Here is a 19,161-nt window from a genome sequence, read left to right as displayed (position 1 = left end):
ATGTACTGTTCCAGTCGTTTTTGGATAATCTTCAGTAGAATCTTGCTTGCATGTGAAATCAATGATATCGTTCTGTAGTTTCCACACTCAGTTGGCTCGCCCTTCTTTGGGATGTGAACAAATATAGACCTCTTCCAGTCAGTTGGCCAAGTGGTTGTTCTCCAAATTTCTTGGCACAACTTGGTGAGCACATCTATTTCTGGGTTCTCAATTCTGTCCCACTAATCTATGTGCCTGTCATTATACCTGAATCCTGCTGTTTTGGTTACTACCATTGTGTAGTAGGTTTTGAGGTCAGGGAGTGATATACCTCACACTTCATTTTTGTTTCTCAGAAGTGTTTTGATCATTCAGGGTCTCTTGCTTCTCCAAATAAATATGACAAATTCCCTTTCGATCTTCTTGAGAAATGAATTTTGTATCTATAATGAGATTGCTTTGAAAATGCTTTTTTTTTAGGATTGTAATTTTCACAATATTGATTCCTCCTATCCATAAATAGGGCATATTTTTCCATTTCTTTAGATTTTTTGTTGTTGCTTGCAGAAATATTCTGTATTTTTCTATGTATAGGTCTTTTGTATCTCTAGTTAGCGTCATATCCAAGTATCTCAATTTGTGGCTGGCTATTGTAAATGGTATTGCTTTCTTGTATTTCATTCTCTGAGTTATCTTTGTTATTATAGAGGAATCCCTCTAATTTTTTTATATTGATCTTGTATCCTGCTACTCTATTAACTTTTCCTTCTAGCGCTAACAGGTGTTGTTGCTGTCGTTGTTGAGTCGTTGGGGTTTTCTATGTACATTATCATATCATCTGCATATAGTTATATTTTAACCATCTCTCTGCCACTCTGAATGTCTTTTATTTCCTTTTCTTGTTGTATTGCCCTAGCAAGCACGTCCAGTACAATACTGAATAGAAGTGGTGACAGTGAACATCCTTGTTTGGTCCCTGTTCACAAGTAAAATATTTTTAGCCTTTCTTCATTGAAAATTATATTGACTCTTGGTTTTGCATATATACTTTTCTCTATATTGAGTAAATTCTCTTCTATTCCAATTTTTCTGAGTGTCTAAGTCAAGAAGGGGTGTTGGATTTTGTCAAATGCCTTTTATGCTTTTATAATTCCCAAGATCATATGGTTATTATTTACTTTGTTAATGTAATGAATTATGTTGATTATTTTTCTTCTATTGAACCATCCTTGCATACCTGTCATGAATCCTACTTAGTCATGGTAAATTATTTTTTTAATGTGCTTTTGGATTCTATTGTCTAGAATTTTATTAAGGATTTTTGCATCTATATTCATGAGAGATATTAGTCTGTAATATTCTTTCTTGGTAATATCTTTGCTTGATTTTGGTATTAGGGTTATGCTTGTATCACAGATTGACTCTGTGAGTGTTCTTTCTATTTCAATTTTTGAAACAATTTAAGTAGAATTGGTGATAGATCCTCTCTGAATGTTTGGTAGAATTCAACTGGGAAGCCACCATTTGGTTCAGGACTTTTCTCATGGGGAATATTTTTATGACCTTTTTTATTTTTTTCTTCTGTGATATGTCTGTTCAAGTGTTCTACATTGGTTCCTGTGAATCTGGTAAGGCATGAGTTTCAAGACATTTGTCCATTTTCTCTAGGTTTTCAAATTTATCAGATAATAGCATTTAATATCATTCTGGTATTATAGATTTAATTTCCTCTGGTTATGTTGTGATATCACCTCTATCACTTCTTAATTGAGTTATTTGTGGCTGCTGCTTCTTTTTTTTTTTTTTTTTTAAGTTTGTCAGTGGTTTATCAATCTTACTAACTCTTTCAAAATACCAGCTCCTTGGTCTTATTAATAGTTTCAATTGCTTTTCTGTTTTCTATTTCATTTATTTCAGCTCTTTTCCTGATAACTTCTTTTCTTATAGAGGCTGTAGGATTAGATTGTTGTTCTTTTTCTAGATGCTCAAGATGTTGAGTTAGATCATTTATTCTTCTTTTTTCTTCCTTTTTATGTGCATGTCTATTTCTATGAACTGCCCCCTGAGGACAGCCTTGGCTGTATCCCAGAGTTTTTGTTATGTTGTATTTCATTTTCATTTGTTTCAAGAAAGTTTTTAATTTCTTTCTTTATTTCTTTTATAATCCAGCCATGTTCTAGCTGAGAGTTACTTAGCTTCCACATGAATGATTTTATTTTGTAAGCTTTATGCTTCTGTGGTTAATGTCGAGTTTTATGGCATGTTATCTGAGAAGATACTTTTCATAATTTCAATGTTTTTTAATTTGTTGAGGCTTGCTTTGTGCCAAAAATGTGATCAATTCTGGAGAACATATCACGTGAATTTGACAAAAAAGGGAATTCAGATTTAGTTGGGTGCCATTTTCTGAATACATCCACTAGGTCAAATTGGCGGATTGTGTACTTCAGGTCTTCTGCATCTTTGTTGAGTTTCTTTTGGGTTGACCTATCCTTTGGTGAGAGTGGTGTCTTGAAATCTTCTACCACTATTGTGGTGTTGTCTATTTCTTTCTTCAATTCTACTAACCTTTGTTTTATGTATTTTGCATGTCTATCGTTTGGTGCATAAAAGTTGATCAAGGTTATGTCTTTTTGATCTATTGTACCTTTAATCAGTATGTAATGCCCTTCCTTATCTTTTATGGTGGTTTTCATTCTGAAATATATTTTATCAGAGACTAATGCTTCTGGTGCTTTTTTTGAGGTTGTCATTTGCTTGATATATATTTTTCCAGCCTTTAATTTTGATTATGTCTTTTTTCTTCTTTTTTTAAGATGTGTCTCTTGTAGGCAACATATTGATGGGATTTTTTTTTAAATTCATTCTGCCATTCATATTAAATGTGAATATTGTCAGGCCAGGTTTTATTTTTGCCATTTTGCCATGTTTCTTTCCCTGTTGTTTCTCATTACTATGGTCCATGCACTTTCCTTTGGTGTCTCCGTGTGAGGAACTTCACTTAATATTTCTTGTCAATTTGGTCTTATTTTCACAGATTCCTTAAGTTCCTTCTTTTCTGTAAAGGATCTAATTTCTCCTTTCTAATTGATGGAGAGCTTTGCTTGGTACAGGATAGTTGGCTGGCAATTGTTTTCTTTCAACTTTCTGTATATGCCATCACATTATCTTCTAGTTCTCATGGATTCTGCTGAGAAAACAGAACTTAATCTAATTGTTTCCTCTTTGTAGACAACTCTGTTTTCCCTCCTGCTTCTTTTAGAATTCTATTCTTATCTTTTAATTTGGAGAATTTTACTATGCTGTGTCTTGATGCTTTTCTTTTTTGGGTCTAGTCTATTTGGCATCGCTTTGCTTCTTGACTGTGGATTTCTCCATTCTTCAAATACCTGGAAACTTTTCTTCTAGTACTTCTTTCACTAATTTTTCAGTGATTTCTCCGTCACTCCTCTGTTCTGGAATTCCAATCATATATACAGTTTGATGTTATCCTACATGATTCTAATGTTTTCTTAATTTTCTTTACATCTTATCTATTATTTTTCTTCAAGTATGTTTGGATAAGATAAGAGGCTCTTATCTTCCAACTCACTGACTCTTTGTTCCATCTCTTCAGTTCTACTTTTTGTGCTACCAGCATGTTGGACACTTCCATCATTTTGGTCTTAATATTCTGGATTGCATTTTCATGATTTTCTGTTATTTCTAGTACTGTGTTGGCTGTACATTCCTTGTCTTGTGATGATTTCTAAAATTTCGTTTACCTCTCTATATATTCTATCAATTCTTTCTTCCATTTTTGCATTTTTTTAGTTGCTACTCACGATTATATTTCTTCTGGACTGTTGTTTCTGGGGTATTTGCATTCTTAATTGCTTTTTCCATCATTTGTATCTTCTTCCATAGCTGTTCAAATAACTCCACATCAATATTTTTTCTTCTGGTTCTTTCTATCTGTGGAATTCATTGGGTCTGCTTTTTTAGGTGATGGGCTATTTTGTTTTTTCATGATAAGTGAAGCAGACTGCTGCTTTCTTGACATTATGTGAGTCTTTTCTTAGTAGATATGAAGTTGTTATAACTAATAGTGACCAAGAGTATGGCAGTGTTTTGTAAAGGATCTGTATATGTGTGTTTCCTTCTTGACCCAAGGCCAGCAGGGTCAAGGGTCAAACAGCAGTGATCCCCACAAAGTACCTGGATGGAAAACCAGGAAGCCTAGATTTTCCCTTTGAGAACTGGCTATGCTGCCTTCCTTGAGCTTTAGCTGTCCTGCTCCCTTCTGCTTGAGCTCAAGGGATCTCACATGGTCCAGTCAAAAAGCAATGAACCCCACAAAGTACCTAGATGTAAAACCAGGAAGCCTTTGTTTTCCCTTTGAGAACTGGCTGTGAAATGTTGACCTTTTGGTTAGCAGCTTAGCACTTTAATCACTGTGCCACCGTTGACCCCTACATATAACACAGAAAAAGTAACAGGAGAATTTCAAATATATTCACATACTCAAGAAAGAAACTACATTCTTACAGTAATCAAAAGAAAATAGTCTCTGATGTTTAAGAAATAAATAGGAAAATGATCTCTAGAATTTTGTAAAGTAAAATTCAATTGTTTAAATTCTTAATTTAAAAAAAGTGTGTCTATGGAAAAAAAAGCATTTTAATATAAAGTTGTTTATTATTTAGCTTTTTTTTGACTCAAATAAAAAATCTGTTTCCATAAGAAAATATGGGACTAAGAAGTTATGTATAGTTATTTTTAATACTAAGCCATATTATTGACGGGTATATGGTATAATTGCTTTATTTCTGAATATATGAGCAGTAGTGAATCCTTCTTTGTTTATTACAGATGATATAAAGTAAAAAAGAAAGATCTGCTCACTAAAATTGCATTTGGGAGGAACTTTTAAATGCTATGTTACTTAAGTAGTAAAGACAATGTGAATATTATTAGTAGAAAGGCTTGCTTTTGGTTTGCTCTTGAATAGAGTTAGCAATATAATGCACCTGTTTTCTTAGCCACACCAACAGTCATTTCTATGTATGTCTAAATTTGAGCTCACCAGAATACATATAATTCTTTCTGAAGGGGTCAAGGAGTTGAAATCATAAATATTTTTAAAACAAGAACTGACATGTTCCTCTTTTGCCAAATTATTCAAATATTGTTCTACACGTCTATTAAACTACACTTGTGCGTAGAACAAACTTTCATAATCCCAAGAGCAAATTGCTTTGGGTTGCTTTTAGAAAAAAATGCCATTCATCATTTTTCTAAACCACTTTCACCATAAGTAAAGCAAATGTCCAGAGAATAGGAGTGGTGGGAAATGGTGACATGTGTCATATGGAAAGCAGTTGCTAGCCCTGAATCAGCATATCATTCCATCTGCTAACAGAATAAGTGCTTTGTAAACTTCAGCAGCATTGTTATTCCACATGGAGAGCTTATTTTTTATTCTTTAAGTCTAATCAATCAGTGATTTATGTCATGTGTAGCCATGAAAGTTCAATATTTTAAGAGGGAGAAAATGTTCTTTAGCCAGACGTTCACCATGGAGTACTTTTACTCAGATGCAACCATGTATTTCTTTTTTTCTCATGTAAACAAGAAAATAACGCATGAAATATTCTTTTTCATCTTTCATTTTATGTCTATAACTATAAAACAAAAATCAAGAAACAAAATACAATGCCATGGGATCTGTTCTGACTGACAGACTCTATTATAGGACAGAACAGAATTATGCCATATGGTTTCTGGGGTTCTGAATTATTTATGGAAGGTAACAGTCACATCTCTCTTCCACAAAGCAGCTAGTGGGTTCAAACCTCTGACCTTTCAGTTATCAAATGAGTACTCAATCACTGTGCCACCATTGTTGTTATTATGTGCCATCAAACCTCTTGAGGCTTATAGTGACCCTAAGTACAACAGTTCTGAACCCTGCTTTTCCCTTCTATATTGCTGTTATGTGTCATCCAGTTGGGACCAACTCAGAGCTGGGTCTCCAGCTGGCTCTCCAGCGCTCTGTCAGAGACTTTAAAATTCACATTTTAAATGCAAGTTTAAATGCAAGGTGGTTAACTGCATGGGAGGATACTGTCCATTTTTCTTTCACAGAGGAGCTGGTGGATTTTAACTCCCTGCTCTTGGGTTTGTATTGCAACTCCTATCCACCAGGCCACCAGTTATCCCTTGATAACTACTCTTAGTTTATGATTTCAATATATCTGCCTAATAGATAATTTCTACTGACAAATTCTACTGACAAATTCATACATTACTCTTAAAATTAATTTATCCATTTTATTGTTTATCTACTGAATAAAGACTGAAAAGAATCCTTCATAACAAAGTTATAAAAGCATGAGACATGCATATGAATATTATAAAGGAAATGAAAGCTGCTTAAAGTAAAATTATATCTATGACATACTGCTATGTATGCTATACTATGCATTAAGATAATACTTTACTTTTCATGGCTTATCTCTCAGGACATTGCAGGGTAATATCATGAAAGGATTTGAAGTTAAGTTAAATATAACTTTGGCATGTGTACATTTTATATCTGTATGAGAATCATGGTTATGTATTTTTATGTATTTTATATTACCCTTCAGCCATATGTATCTATTCTTTTTATTTTATTTTAATTTATTTATTTTTCATTTCAATGAACATCTACAGAGATTTTGGAATTCCATTCATTCATTGTTGCACCGTTCTCCCCCCTCCACCCCCCGTTTGCTCCTCTCCTTGAAAAGCAAAAGAAAAACTCCCCCATTGGTATCTATTCTTAATCAACATCTGTGGCAAAATAAGATTTTCTTAAAAATAAAATTTTGTAGGTTATTTAGCAGGATCCAACTATGTTAGTATATTAATTGTTATTTGAATTTTTTTAACTGTGAATGATAAAAAGTAATATCTCTTATTTATTTTAGGGATGAGATCTTGCTCTGTGCATATGAAATATAGTTAGAACTGCATTGCTGTAGAGATCACAGAATTCAACACAGAAGAAACAAAATAAGACATGTTCAGATCTGGCTGAAACACGATTCTCAGATGATTGTGGCATCAAATTGAGCTCCTTTACAGCTCAGATGGTATCGCTGGCAACATCAGCCTCAACAGATTCAACCACGTCCTGCCTGCTCTGCACACCGCTTCTCTGTCTGCCACCCTTGGAGACTGTGAAGCTGCCACTTGACACCTTGAGTTCCCTGTGACTTGTGGAAGTTGTCCCTGGCCTTCTTTTACCCACTCTCGCCCCAAAGTTGTGAGGAACTGTTAAACTACTCTAACAAAGTCTATAAAAATCATTAACTTCAGTCTTTAGTTCTTTATAACTTCTCAGTCATGTTACTTTGCAATACTTATCCGGTGAGTATGTATTAATATTTAATTGTTGCATTCCATAAAGGAAAAGTGAGTATTGCTGTTTATTATCACTGAGGCAGTAACAAATCTTATTGTGAGTCTTCTTTCCTTCCTTCCTTCCTTCCTCCCTCCCTCCCTCCCTCCCTCCCTCTCTCCCTCCCTCCCTAGTTTTGCGTTTGCATTCATTCAGCAATGGAGACCATAAAAACAAATACAATAGGAATATTCCAATGTTTTTCAAAGGCCGAGATGAAGCAAGTGGTTTGTAACTGGTGGCTAACTAACGAGTTAGTAGTCTGAATGCACAGAGTGGCTCATGTATACGAAGACATTTAGGTTCGCTGCTGAATGTTTAACCACTGCACCATCTTTTAGAAAAGATCACTACCATAAGTATTTAATTTCTTATTTTGCCAAATAGAAAAAATTCTATTCCATTAAAACAAGTGTTAGAAAATGTAGAATTAAAAAAAAAAAAAAGAAAATGTAGAATTTCACACACTCTTTACTTTTAGGGAAGACTTTATCATTGTTTTAGGTCTAAGTAAAATCGTTAACTTCATGTGGTTATAATTCTCTCTAATTATAAGACTAAATAAAAAAAAAAGCAAAAGTTACTTTGATCTGCAAAGTTGTCCAAACTGTAGCAAGAAATGTTAAATATATTCAAAATGTAAACACTATGGTTTATTTGAGTTTGACTGTGTACTAAATAGCAAACAAACATTTGCTAGCTCAGCTTTATCTTGAGTGCCCTGAACATTTGTAAATACTGTTCTTTTTTGTCTGCAGATTATGTTAACCAGAAGAAAGATCATGAAAGTGAAAATACGAGTTAACGTGAAAGGAGCTGAAAGCCTGTGTCACCTTCCGGGTCTCATTCTGAAAGAGAGGCTCAACAAAGAAGGGTTTACGAAAACAGTCACTGGTGGGTTCACTAAAGAAGGTCATACAGTGTTACTGTAAAGAATAGTCATGTGTCAGTGCAAAAAAAAGGCTACATTCTAAATATAAACCATTTATTAGACAGGAATATGGCATAAGATTGAGTTTCTCACAAAATTATGTCTTAGTCTGAACAGTTCACACATACTGGTTAAATTCAAACTGAATGTCAATAATTACTCACATAAAGTTGGTATATTTTAATATTTCCCTTTTAAATATTGGGAGCTTTGGGGGCCTAGTCTGTAGGGAACTGAGTTGCTAAACCAAAATTGGTGCCTCTTTGCTGGTTCAAGTCCACTAGTGGCTCTTTAGGAGAAAGAGGGCCAAGAGGGTTATTATCCTCCCTTGTGATTTACAGCCTCTTGAAAACCCTCTGGAGGGTGAGACATAAGGCATTTCTGACTTTGCCAGTAATGTGAGACAGAATTAGTGTTTCAGAGTAGATAACTAAACAAAATTCACTCAATCATTGGAAAAGGTGCCCCGCATACCTGTATTGATTGTGGAGGATCAGAGACAGATTCATCAACAACCTGCATTCTGCAGATGATACAACTTTGCTCGCTGAAACTGAGGAAGACTTGAGATGCTGGCTGCAGAAGCTTAAGGACTGCAGCCTTCAAAATGGATTTCATTTCAACATCAGGAAAACAAATACCCTCACTGTGCCAACAAGCAACATCATAGATGGAGAAAAGACTGAAGTTGTTAACCATTTCATTTTGCTCATCCAGCAGTCAGTGAATCAAAAGATGTGTTGCATTAGAGAAATCTGCTGTCAGGGGTCTCTATAGACTGCTAAAGAGTAATGATGTCAGTCTAAATACTAAGGTACACCTGATCCAGGACGTGGACTTCTCATTTGCTTGCTATGCATTTGAGAGCTAGACAATGACTTAAAGATGACAGAAGAAAATCAGTGCCTTTGAGGCATGGCGTGGCAGAAAATTGTTGACCATGGACTGTCAAGAGAACAAACAGGTCTGTCTTGGAGAAGATGAAGCTAGATTACTCCTTGGAAGCAAGGATTTCTAAGCTCTGCCTCACATACTTTGGACATCTATATCAAGACAGTATGAACTGACAGACAAGTGTGAATGAGCAGCGCTAGGTATTACTTTGGGCATGTTCTTAGGATGGGCCAGTCCTTAGAAAATCATCATGCTTGGGAAAAGTAGAGGATCAGCAAAGGAGAGAAAGATCTTAGATGAGATGAATTAATACACTGACTGTGAATATGGTGGCAGGTTTGTCAGAGACAGTGAAGTTGGCTCAGGACAGGGCAGAGTTCAGAGCCGGGCCACTTTGAGTCACAGTCAACAAAATGATGCACAACAATAACACACTTGTATTTGTCAAACTTGAGTAATTTCCTCTGATTCTAGAAATATGACCTTTAAGTCAGTACTTTTATACTCTGAGGGGCTGATGAGTCACAGAGGGATCCTGCTGGAAATCAGATTCTGATTCTTTGGTTCCAGGGTGATACCCAAGACTCTGTATCTCTGCCAAACCTCAGTCCATGCCAGTGCTCATAGTGTGAGGACTACACCTAAGGAACATCTTTCCACGTTAAGCATTTTTAACTGTACGACATTTACTTTTAGATGGCACATTTGTAAGGATGGAAAGAGTAAGGATCACTTTTCTTTGGTAAGAAGTACAGATTATAAGACTTCAAGTTCTGTCATCTTGAAGTAGTCCCGTTCCTGTATTAGTACCCTATAGCTTCCCTTTCGTATCAGTAAGCAGGGTATGTTGCAAGGAGACATATGGGCACTTCTGTTGGCAGCCTTTCATTCCAGTCTAACTACTGTCTAAAGAATTCTGAGCTAAGAACTTGAGAAACTACCAAACAATAGATCTCTTAACGGAGATCTCATTGCACATGTCTCAGGACAGTGTCAAGTTCCCTTCAGGTGACAGTTTTTACATTAAGTTGGGCTTACTAGCTCCTGACTTATCAATGTGTTCAAGTTCATGATGTGAAATCAGTTCATCTTAGAGTTGGGAGCTGTGGTCATCATTGGTGCCTGTCCGTCTTCCCTGGTTTCTCATCACCCATAGGGTGTCTTCAACATATTTCATGAGTCTCATGGTGTGGTGGCCCTCTCCCCCTCTCCAACATGCTTTCCCTATCACGGTAGGCACTAAGGGTTGTAGTGGTGGTGATGGGATGTTTCCTGCCTCCCAATTCCCAACCCTGGGGTGGGGAACACCACTCATCCTCCATGTATCTGAGTCTTAGAGCCCTGCACAGGGTCACCACCTCCAGTGACCTCACCAGCATCCTCAGGCCTTCTTCCAGCTTCTGTCATCATATGGTCCTCTGGTACATCACTAGGAATGCGCCTCATTGGGTATCTTAGGCTCAGTTATAGCCCTAAATAGTGCCTGAGCACCCTAGGCACTGCTGAAGATGTTTCCAGGGTTATCATGAAGGTGAAATGTGAGATAATGAAAGCAGTCAACATGTCAGGAGTAAGTGTATGCTAATGACTTTCTGCATTAAGATCATTAAATTCAGACCGAGACATAGTGAGTGACCAGCTCTCCAGCTTGACTCCTTACTTTTTGACTTTTCTAATGTGACTGCAGAATACAGGGCTAGTTAATATGGGCAAGTGTGTCAGAGAGAGTGAGATTGACTCAGGATAGGACAGAATTAAGAGCTATTGAGGATAGGGTTGCTATGATTGATGGCACATAACAACAACAACAACTCTTGTTATCTTCCTCAAGGCTTCAACTACCTCCAAGCAGAAGTACAAATCAGAGGTATTACACACTTGAGGTGGTGTTATATACTCTTCTTTTCCTCCTGTAAGTGGCATTTGAAAGCAAATGTCCTTCTATAAAAAATGTTTCAATTATATTAAAAAAACCCTTAAAGCTCATTGCTGTTGAATCTGAACCAATAGCTGATTGTTCAGCAGATTTCTGAATGTTGTAAATTGCATAGTAGGAGACTGCCTATCTTTCTCCAAAGGAACCACTAGTGGATTTGCACTAACTTTGGGTAGTTTAGTAGTTTAACTCTCTGTTCAATTAGAGCTCCATCAATTACAGAGTACATTGAACATCTCACTCATAATTTTTAGATAGATATGAAAATTAATGATGCCTCAAGTTGTCAGGGTTTCCAAGAGGCAGACATCAGAATAGAGCAAGGAGACACTGTATGGTTCAAAATCGGGAAAAGTGTCTGCCATTGATGTATTCTGTCTCCATACCTTTTCAATCTGTTTTCAGAACAGATCATCCAGGATGCTGGGCTGTATAAGGAGGAATGTGGCATCAGGATTGGAGCAAGATTCAACCACAACATGTGTTATGCAGATGACACAACCCTGCTTACTGAAACTGAGGAGGACCTGAAGCACTTGCTGCAGAAAGTCAAGGACTGCAGTCTTCAATATGGATTGAAGCTCAACATTACGAAAACAAAGGTTCTCACCAGTGAGTCAATTGGCAGCATCAGTATGGATGGTGAAGAGATTGAGATTGTTAACAGTCTTAGTTTGGTTGGTTCCATAATCAACACTCTCAGTACCAGCAGCCAGGATATCAAAAGATGAATTGCCCTGGGAAAGTCAGCTGTCAGGAATCTCTCCAGAGTACTGAAGAACAATGACGTCAGGCTGGAGACCAAGCTGCGCCTGATCCAGTCTATAGTCTTCACAATTGTGTGCTATGCATTGGAGAGGTAGACAGTGACTAGGGATGATAGAAAGAGAATTGATGCATGTGAGTTGTGGTGCTGGAGAAGAGTGTCGAATATACCATGTACTGCTAGGAGAACAAACAGGTTCATCCTAGAGATGATAAAACAGGGCTGCTCCTTGGAGGCAAGGATTCTGAAGCTTTGACTGACATATTTTGGGCATGTTGCAAGGAAGGACCAATCCTTGGAGAGGGAACATTATGTTTGGAAGGGTGGAGGGACAGAGCAAGAGAGGAAGACCCTTGATGAGATGCATTGATTCAGTGATTGAGGTAATAGGCATAGGTGTGTTGGAGAGAGTGAAGTTGGCACAGGATAGAGCAGGGTTCATGGTTCTTTAATATAGGGTCACTATGAGTTGCAAGTGACTCGATGGTAAATAACAACCACAACAATGAAAATTAATTATTTAAGAGAAAATTATTATGCTTTGCTGAGAAGCAATATTTAAACCAAATATTATGTACTGTTACAATACCATCATCAAACTACTGTTTTTCTGGTTTCTTTACCAGTAACTAATCCAGATGGCTACCTGGTGACCCCTGTGGTTTAACTTTAGACAAATTTTTCTATACTCTGTCTACTATTACTGTTTGAGAAATCTCAAATGAAGCACATAGACAGAACATCTATGCCACAGAACATCTTGTAGCTCTCAAAATAAGTATATTGTTGTTATGTGCTGTTGAGTCAGAACCTACATTTAGTTGACCCTCCAGAGGGTTTTCATTTACACGCCCTTTTCCAGATTATTATATCCAGTCTACCAGATATTTTAGTTATTAAGACAGTACTTTGTATCATGGCTGCACAAATAATATCCTTCAATAGTGTTTGTCATATGAATGAATGTTATCATAGAAAAAATTATCAGTTCACATAGGAATTAATCTTGTCTTATTTTTTATATATATAAATAAAAAGAACAAATGCTTATTATTTATTGGTAGCTAAGTCACATAGAATTGCTTGTCAACCTAAAGGTTTGAATCCATTATATGGCCTGTGGAAAAAGCTGAGCAATTTCCTCCCATGCAATTTATAACCTCTAAAAACCCACTGGAGGCTCATATATGAGTGGGTCCAACTTGCTGGAACACAGCATTATTTATTAGGATATCAAAAAATGTTGGTAATTAAATAGAAATTTATGAAGATTTCAATAAATTTTTATATACATAAAAATAAAATATAAAAAATATAAATAAAAAAATATATGGATATGTATAAAAGAGGCTGTGGCACTAGGGATATTATAGATAATTTCAAGTGTATCTTGGCTGAAAGCAGAGAGTACCAGAGGAATGTCTATCTGTGCTTCATTGATTACGCAAAGCATTTGACTGTGTGGATCACAACAAACTGTGGCTGACTCTGAGAAGAACAGGAACCCCAGAACACTTCATTGTGCTTATGCAAAACCTATAGTTCGATCAGGAGGCAGTCATCAGAACAAAGCAAGGAAATAATCCATGGTTCAAAATCGCAAAGGGTGGGTGTCAAGGATGTGTCCTATCTAAAGTATCTTTTCAATCTATTTGTGGAACAGATTATCCGGGAGGCTGGTCTCTATGAGGAGAAATGGGGCATTAGGATTAGAGGTAGACTCATCAACAATCTGGGTTATACAGATGACACAACCCTGCTTGCTGAAACTGAGGAGGACCTGAAGCGCTTGCTGCAGAAGGTCAAGGACTGCAGCCTTCAATATGGATTCAAGCTCAACATTAAGAAAATAAAGATTCTCACCACTGAGTCAATTGGCAGCATCAGCATGGATGGTGAAGAGATTGAGATTGCTGACAGCTTCAGTTTGCTTGGCTCTATAAACAACACTCTTGGTACCAGTAACCAGAAAATTAAAAGATGAATTGCATTCAGAAAGTCTACTATCAGAGACTTCTCCAAAGTACTGATGTCAGTCTGGAAACTAAAGTGCACCTAATCCAGGCCATGATCTTTGCAATTATTTGCTATGCAGCAAAAAACTGGACAATGACTAGGGATGATAGAAGGAGAGCTGATGCCTTTGAGTTGTGGTGCTGGAGAAGAGTATTGAATATACCATGGACTGCTAAGAGAACAAACAAGTTCATCCTGGAGAGGGTGAAGCCAGGCTTCTCCTTGGAGGCAAGGAATCTGATCTTCATCTGACATACTTCGGACGTGTTACAAGGTGGGATCAGTAATTGGAGAGGGTTGTCATGCTTGGGAGGGTGGATGCGCAGTGCAGGAAAGGAAGACCCTCTATGAGATGGACTGATTCAGTCAGTGAGGTAACAGGGATAGGTGTATGCATCTTCTTACCACTAAGCCACAAGAGCTCATAATTTTATAGCTTGAACCTCATTTCCATAGTAATGAAATCAATATATAAGCTTTCCTATTATTGAGGGGGAAACCTTGTAGTTAAAAAACTATTATTTATTCTATCGTTTGGCTACAGCCAGTGAACATAAGGACTGGAAACCATGTACACTGATAAAGTCTGAGAGGGAGATTTTTCCTTTCTATTCTGCACTAAGTAGCTAGGCAAACTTAAAACTCACTTCTTCCATGTAGTTTCTCAATGAGTGTTTCCCACTGGAAGCTTCTCCCTGGAAGAAAAGAGGAAGAGAGGTGGAAAGAAAAGTCAGGAGGAGAGACTTAAAGATGCAAGAAAGAAAGAAGAAAGAATGGTGTGGATAGGAGTGAGACAGGAAACACACTCAAACCCTGAATATTCCCAGATGCTCTTTCCATTCTCTCAGTTTGGCAGTGATGGATTCTTTGGAGGAAATACTGGGTTGTTTTTTTTCTTCAATCTAAAAATCTATCTTTTAATTGGATTTAGATCAGGCAAATTAATAACAACTGAAGGTAACGAATTAAATCCTAGGACAGAATGGTATATGAATTGTTTATCATTTTATGTCATTAATTTTATAAATATGTTCCAAAATTATATCAAGAAAATGTCACTAATTTTGTGTTCTATAAACTGATGTGAAGATCTCAGACATGGACTTGTGGAAACAGAGTAAGTCAGTAACGTGACCTTTCCCAAATTATTATATCCAGTCTAATTCACTTTACTTTTATTTAATAGTGAATGCTCCATTATTTGTACCTTTACAAGTACTTTACCAAATGGTGCTAATTACTGAAATTTAAAGCATCAAGCATCAAACATATATCTCAAATTAATATAAATATTATTCATCAACATTATCAAGGAAAGTTAGTTGTGACAAGTTATATGTTCACACTGTCACTGCTGTTGTTAAATGCCATTGAGTTGTAGGCACTCATAGCGACCTTATGAACGAAAGACTTGAATACTTGTATGACTTTCATCCTTTCTCCAGGTTCATAGGGTTTCCAGAGGCAAGCTATTATGGAAGTGGATGCCACTCCTGATTCCAAGTTTGTTTTAATCTGGGAGCTCCACCAAACACTGTCCACCATGGGTAACCATTCTCGCATTTGACGCATCAGTGTTACAGTGTTAGGCTTCACAGTAACCACGAGTTACCTCTGTACAGCAGGTGGACAGACCAGTGCTATATGACGTAGAAGAATTTGGAAATAGTTTTGAAATACCATGAAATGGGATCTATTTTAAAAGTTTAAAAAATTCTGGGATATTATACTAAGTTTCTTAAAGTAGCTAAGAAAGCGTAAATCTAGTTTATAATTGTTTGTATAGCATTCTTTCATTTGTTTTTTGGGGGTTGTTTTTCGTTTTACACTTTCAGGGACTGTCATATATTAATGATTCTGAGTGATACAGTGATTAAAGCACATGGCTGCTAACCATAAAACTGGTAGTTTAAACCCAAATAGAGGCTCACAATTCACCAATCATCTGTCAGTTTCTCATATTGTGGTAGCTTACATGTTGCTATAATGCTGGAAGCAATGCTACTAGTATTTTAAATACTATCTGGGCTAAACTGGGTGAAAATGTTACCACAATTTAAACAGCAAAATTTCTAGACTAAACGAGGAACACTGTCTGATGCAACACCAGAGATGAGGCCCTCAGGTTGAAACACATGAAAAACACCACTGGGGAAATGCTGCTGCCTCAAAATTACGTCTAGTATAGTAACATGTTTGGAATACATATTTCAGTAAATGAAGGATTTTCACTTGCTGATGCAGTAGCACTTAAAATTAGAAGGAAAAATTGGATTAGTCCATTAATAAATGGAATAAAGAATATACAAAATATGAATTTATGAAAATGGAAAGTTATAAAAAATGGAAAAGAGGGCAAAAAAAATTGATATACTTTTGTTTTTATAATGAAAATTCTCCTAAGTGATATGGCACTGCTCTGTTGATTTGCTGCACTGAAGAATCTTGGAATTGCTGTCATACTGAACACTGTGCCACTGGTGTCTCAAATGTCATAATGGTAACACATGGTTAAAAGTGTTTGGTGGAGCTCCCAGATAAAGACAGACTTGGAAGCAGGAGTGGTATCCACTTCCTAAACAACATGCCTCTGGAAACTCTATGAACTTGGGGAAACAACAATAGTTATAAAACAGGGTTAAAGTCTTTTTTGTTCTTACGGTCACTATTAGTTGTGATCAACTTGATGGCACTTAATGACAACAAGAAGACATTAGTGATTTGACATGGATTCATACCGGTCATTTTGAATATAGTTTATCATGGTGGGAATAACAAAATGAAGAAGAATGATATTTGTCTATAAAAAAGAAAATATCACTACTATTCAAAGTTATCCATTAATCACCAAAACCCAAAGATGAAGATGTTGAACATTACTACCGAATTCCGCAGCTTAATATTGATTGAACATCCAGTCAACATGCATTAATAACTGGGAATGTGAATTAAATAATTGGAAACGAAAAAGAATTGGTAGTTCAAAAATATAGCCTTGGTGATAGAAGTTACGTCCATTAAATACATGATAAAATTTTGTACAACTAATGACTTATTCGTTGCCAATATTCCTTTGTTCAAAACCTTCAAGGAGGACTACAAACATGAATTTCATCAGACATAATATACGGGTGTAAAAATTACATCTATGAAATTAAATTGCATCAAAAGATCAAAGGTACAAGGTCAAAGACTAACTAAAATAGATTATCAATTGACCGTATGTAAGTTCAAACTTACTTAAGACAACCAGGACAAGTTCATCAGAGTAAGAATACAACCTAGACTAGTAGACCCTACCTGAATTTAGAAATAGAAATTAAAATAAATAATAAATAAATATAAAATAGAAAACAAATTTGATGCATTAAACATTAATTACCCAAAGATCTGATAAGCTGTGGGATGACATCAAAGACACCAAACATTAAAAAAGAAAAACTCTTTATACAGATAAGAAAGAAAATACCAAGATGGATGTCAGAAGAGACTGAAATTTGCTCTTAAATATACAGAACTGAGGTGAAAGGAGGAAGTGATACAGCAAGACAGCTGAATAGAAGCTTTTAAATACTAACTCAAGAAAGCAAGTTATTATAGTGAAATGTGCAAAGAACTAGAGTTAGAAAATGAAAAGGAAACAAACATCATTTTTCAAGATGAATTATAAATTAAAAAATCAAATTTCAAGTTTCAATATGGAAAGATTCTATGAGCAAGTAGTTAATGATGCAAATAGCATCCAAAGAGGAACAAACACCTGCACAGAGTAACTGCATCCCAAAATGCTGGTCAGTGAACAGGAACTTCAGGAGGCAGTAGAGGCTTGAAAACCAATTGTGCTCATGGAAGAATTCAGCTTCACTTAAGGAATTGGGGAAAAGACAATTCCAGAATTGATGGAATACCAACTGAACTGTTTCAACAAGCAGAGGCAGCCCTGGATGTGCTTACTTGTCTATGCCAAGAAATTCCAGGCCAACCTACTGGAAAATATCCACATGTGTGCTCATTAAAAACAACAACAACAAAACACAACTAGAGACAGTTTCACAGAATGTGGAAATGATCAACAAATTCATTAAGACAACATGTTAGTAACATCCTTCTGACAAATTTAAAAATGGTTAGACTCTTCCCCTCTTCCTCCCAGTCTCTCCAGGCCTCTCCCAGTACAGGTGCGTGGCCCTGCTCGCTGTAATCAAGCGCTGCCTGGACTGGATTCATGTCTTACACTCTTCCACCACTTTGAAAAAGAGCCTCAGTGGCGTAATGCACAATGCATTGAACTGACAACAAAAGGTGAGCAGTTCAAACTCATCAGTTTTTCACAGGATAAAGATTAGCAGATCCCTCCTACGGTATTTACAGCCTAGGAAACCAGGGGAGGGTTACTCTGAGTTGGTTCCTACTCACCCGTGGTGGCACTTACCACTTTAAATGAAAATTTAAAAATCGTGAAAGGCTAAATTCACTTTTAAAATATACATACTTAAAGGCATTATAAAGAAAGGAAAAAAAATTAAACTAGGATTTTTGAAATTACAAACCAAACCACAAAGTTGGTAAGAACTGCACCCAAATCAAAGCTTCTACATGCCTCTGGAAACGCTATGAACTTTGATAAATGTCGATAGTTGTAGAGGGGCTTCAAGCCTTATTTTCATAGGGTCGCTAGGAGTCATGCTTGACTCAAAGGCAATCAACTTCAACAACAACTAGTAAAAAGCTCTGGTGGTCTAGTGGTGAGAAGCTGCACTGTAATCCTGAAGGCATGTGGTTCGTATATATCAGTCACTCTGTGGGAGAAGGGTGGGCAATCTATGATTAAATGCCTCTGAAAACCTTTTGAAGGGTGAAAACCCACTAGAGACTTAGCTATGGGTCGATTTTGACTCTACAGTAAACAACAACAAACTAGTAAAAAGCTATAATTAATGTCATTGGATTTTCAACAGATATTGATTTATTTAAAATAAAAGATATATCTTGAATTTATTTTTTCTTACTATGGTATGAGATGTGGATCCTGAGTCAGTTTTCTGCAGGTAAAAGTGCACTGTTGCAAACACCATTTGTTGAAGAGGCTGTCATTTCCCCATTTGATAGGTTCTGTTTGCTTGCTATGTACCAGATGAGTTAATTTATGGGTTCTCGAGTCTTTTCCATTGGTTTATGTATGTCATTGTACAAGTACCATAATGTTTTGGTCA

At 36.4% G+C, this 19,161-nt stretch overlaps 1 protein-coding gene across 1 annotated transcript in view; it reads right to left on the bottom strand.

Moving 5' to 3' along the window:
• Window positions 1–19,161, bottom strand: part of LOC102856777 (chromosome unknown open reading frame, human C8orf34) — a 429,483-nt gene that overhangs the window by 47,338 nt on the left and 362,984 nt on the right. The window contains exon 10 of the mRNA XM_006880533.1: window positions 14,596–14,643. Within this exon, the coding sequence (XP_006880595.1) occupies window positions 14,596–14,643 (48 nt within the window). The remainder of the gene's footprint in view (window positions 1–14,595; window positions 14,644–19,161) is intronic.

Source organism: Elephantulus edwardii, unplaced genomic scaffold (assembly GCF_000299155.1).
Source record: "Elephantulus edwardii isolate Elephantulus edwardi_28Jun2011 unplaced genomic scaffold, EleEdw1.0 scaffold00008, whole genome shotgun sequence".
Taxonomy (NCBI): Eukaryota; Metazoa; Chordata; class Mammalia; order Macroscelidea; family Macroscelididae; genus Elephantulus; species Elephantulus edwardii.
Note: the sequence above shows the minus strand (reverse complement) of the source record. Positions and strands in the feature narration are given on the sequence as shown.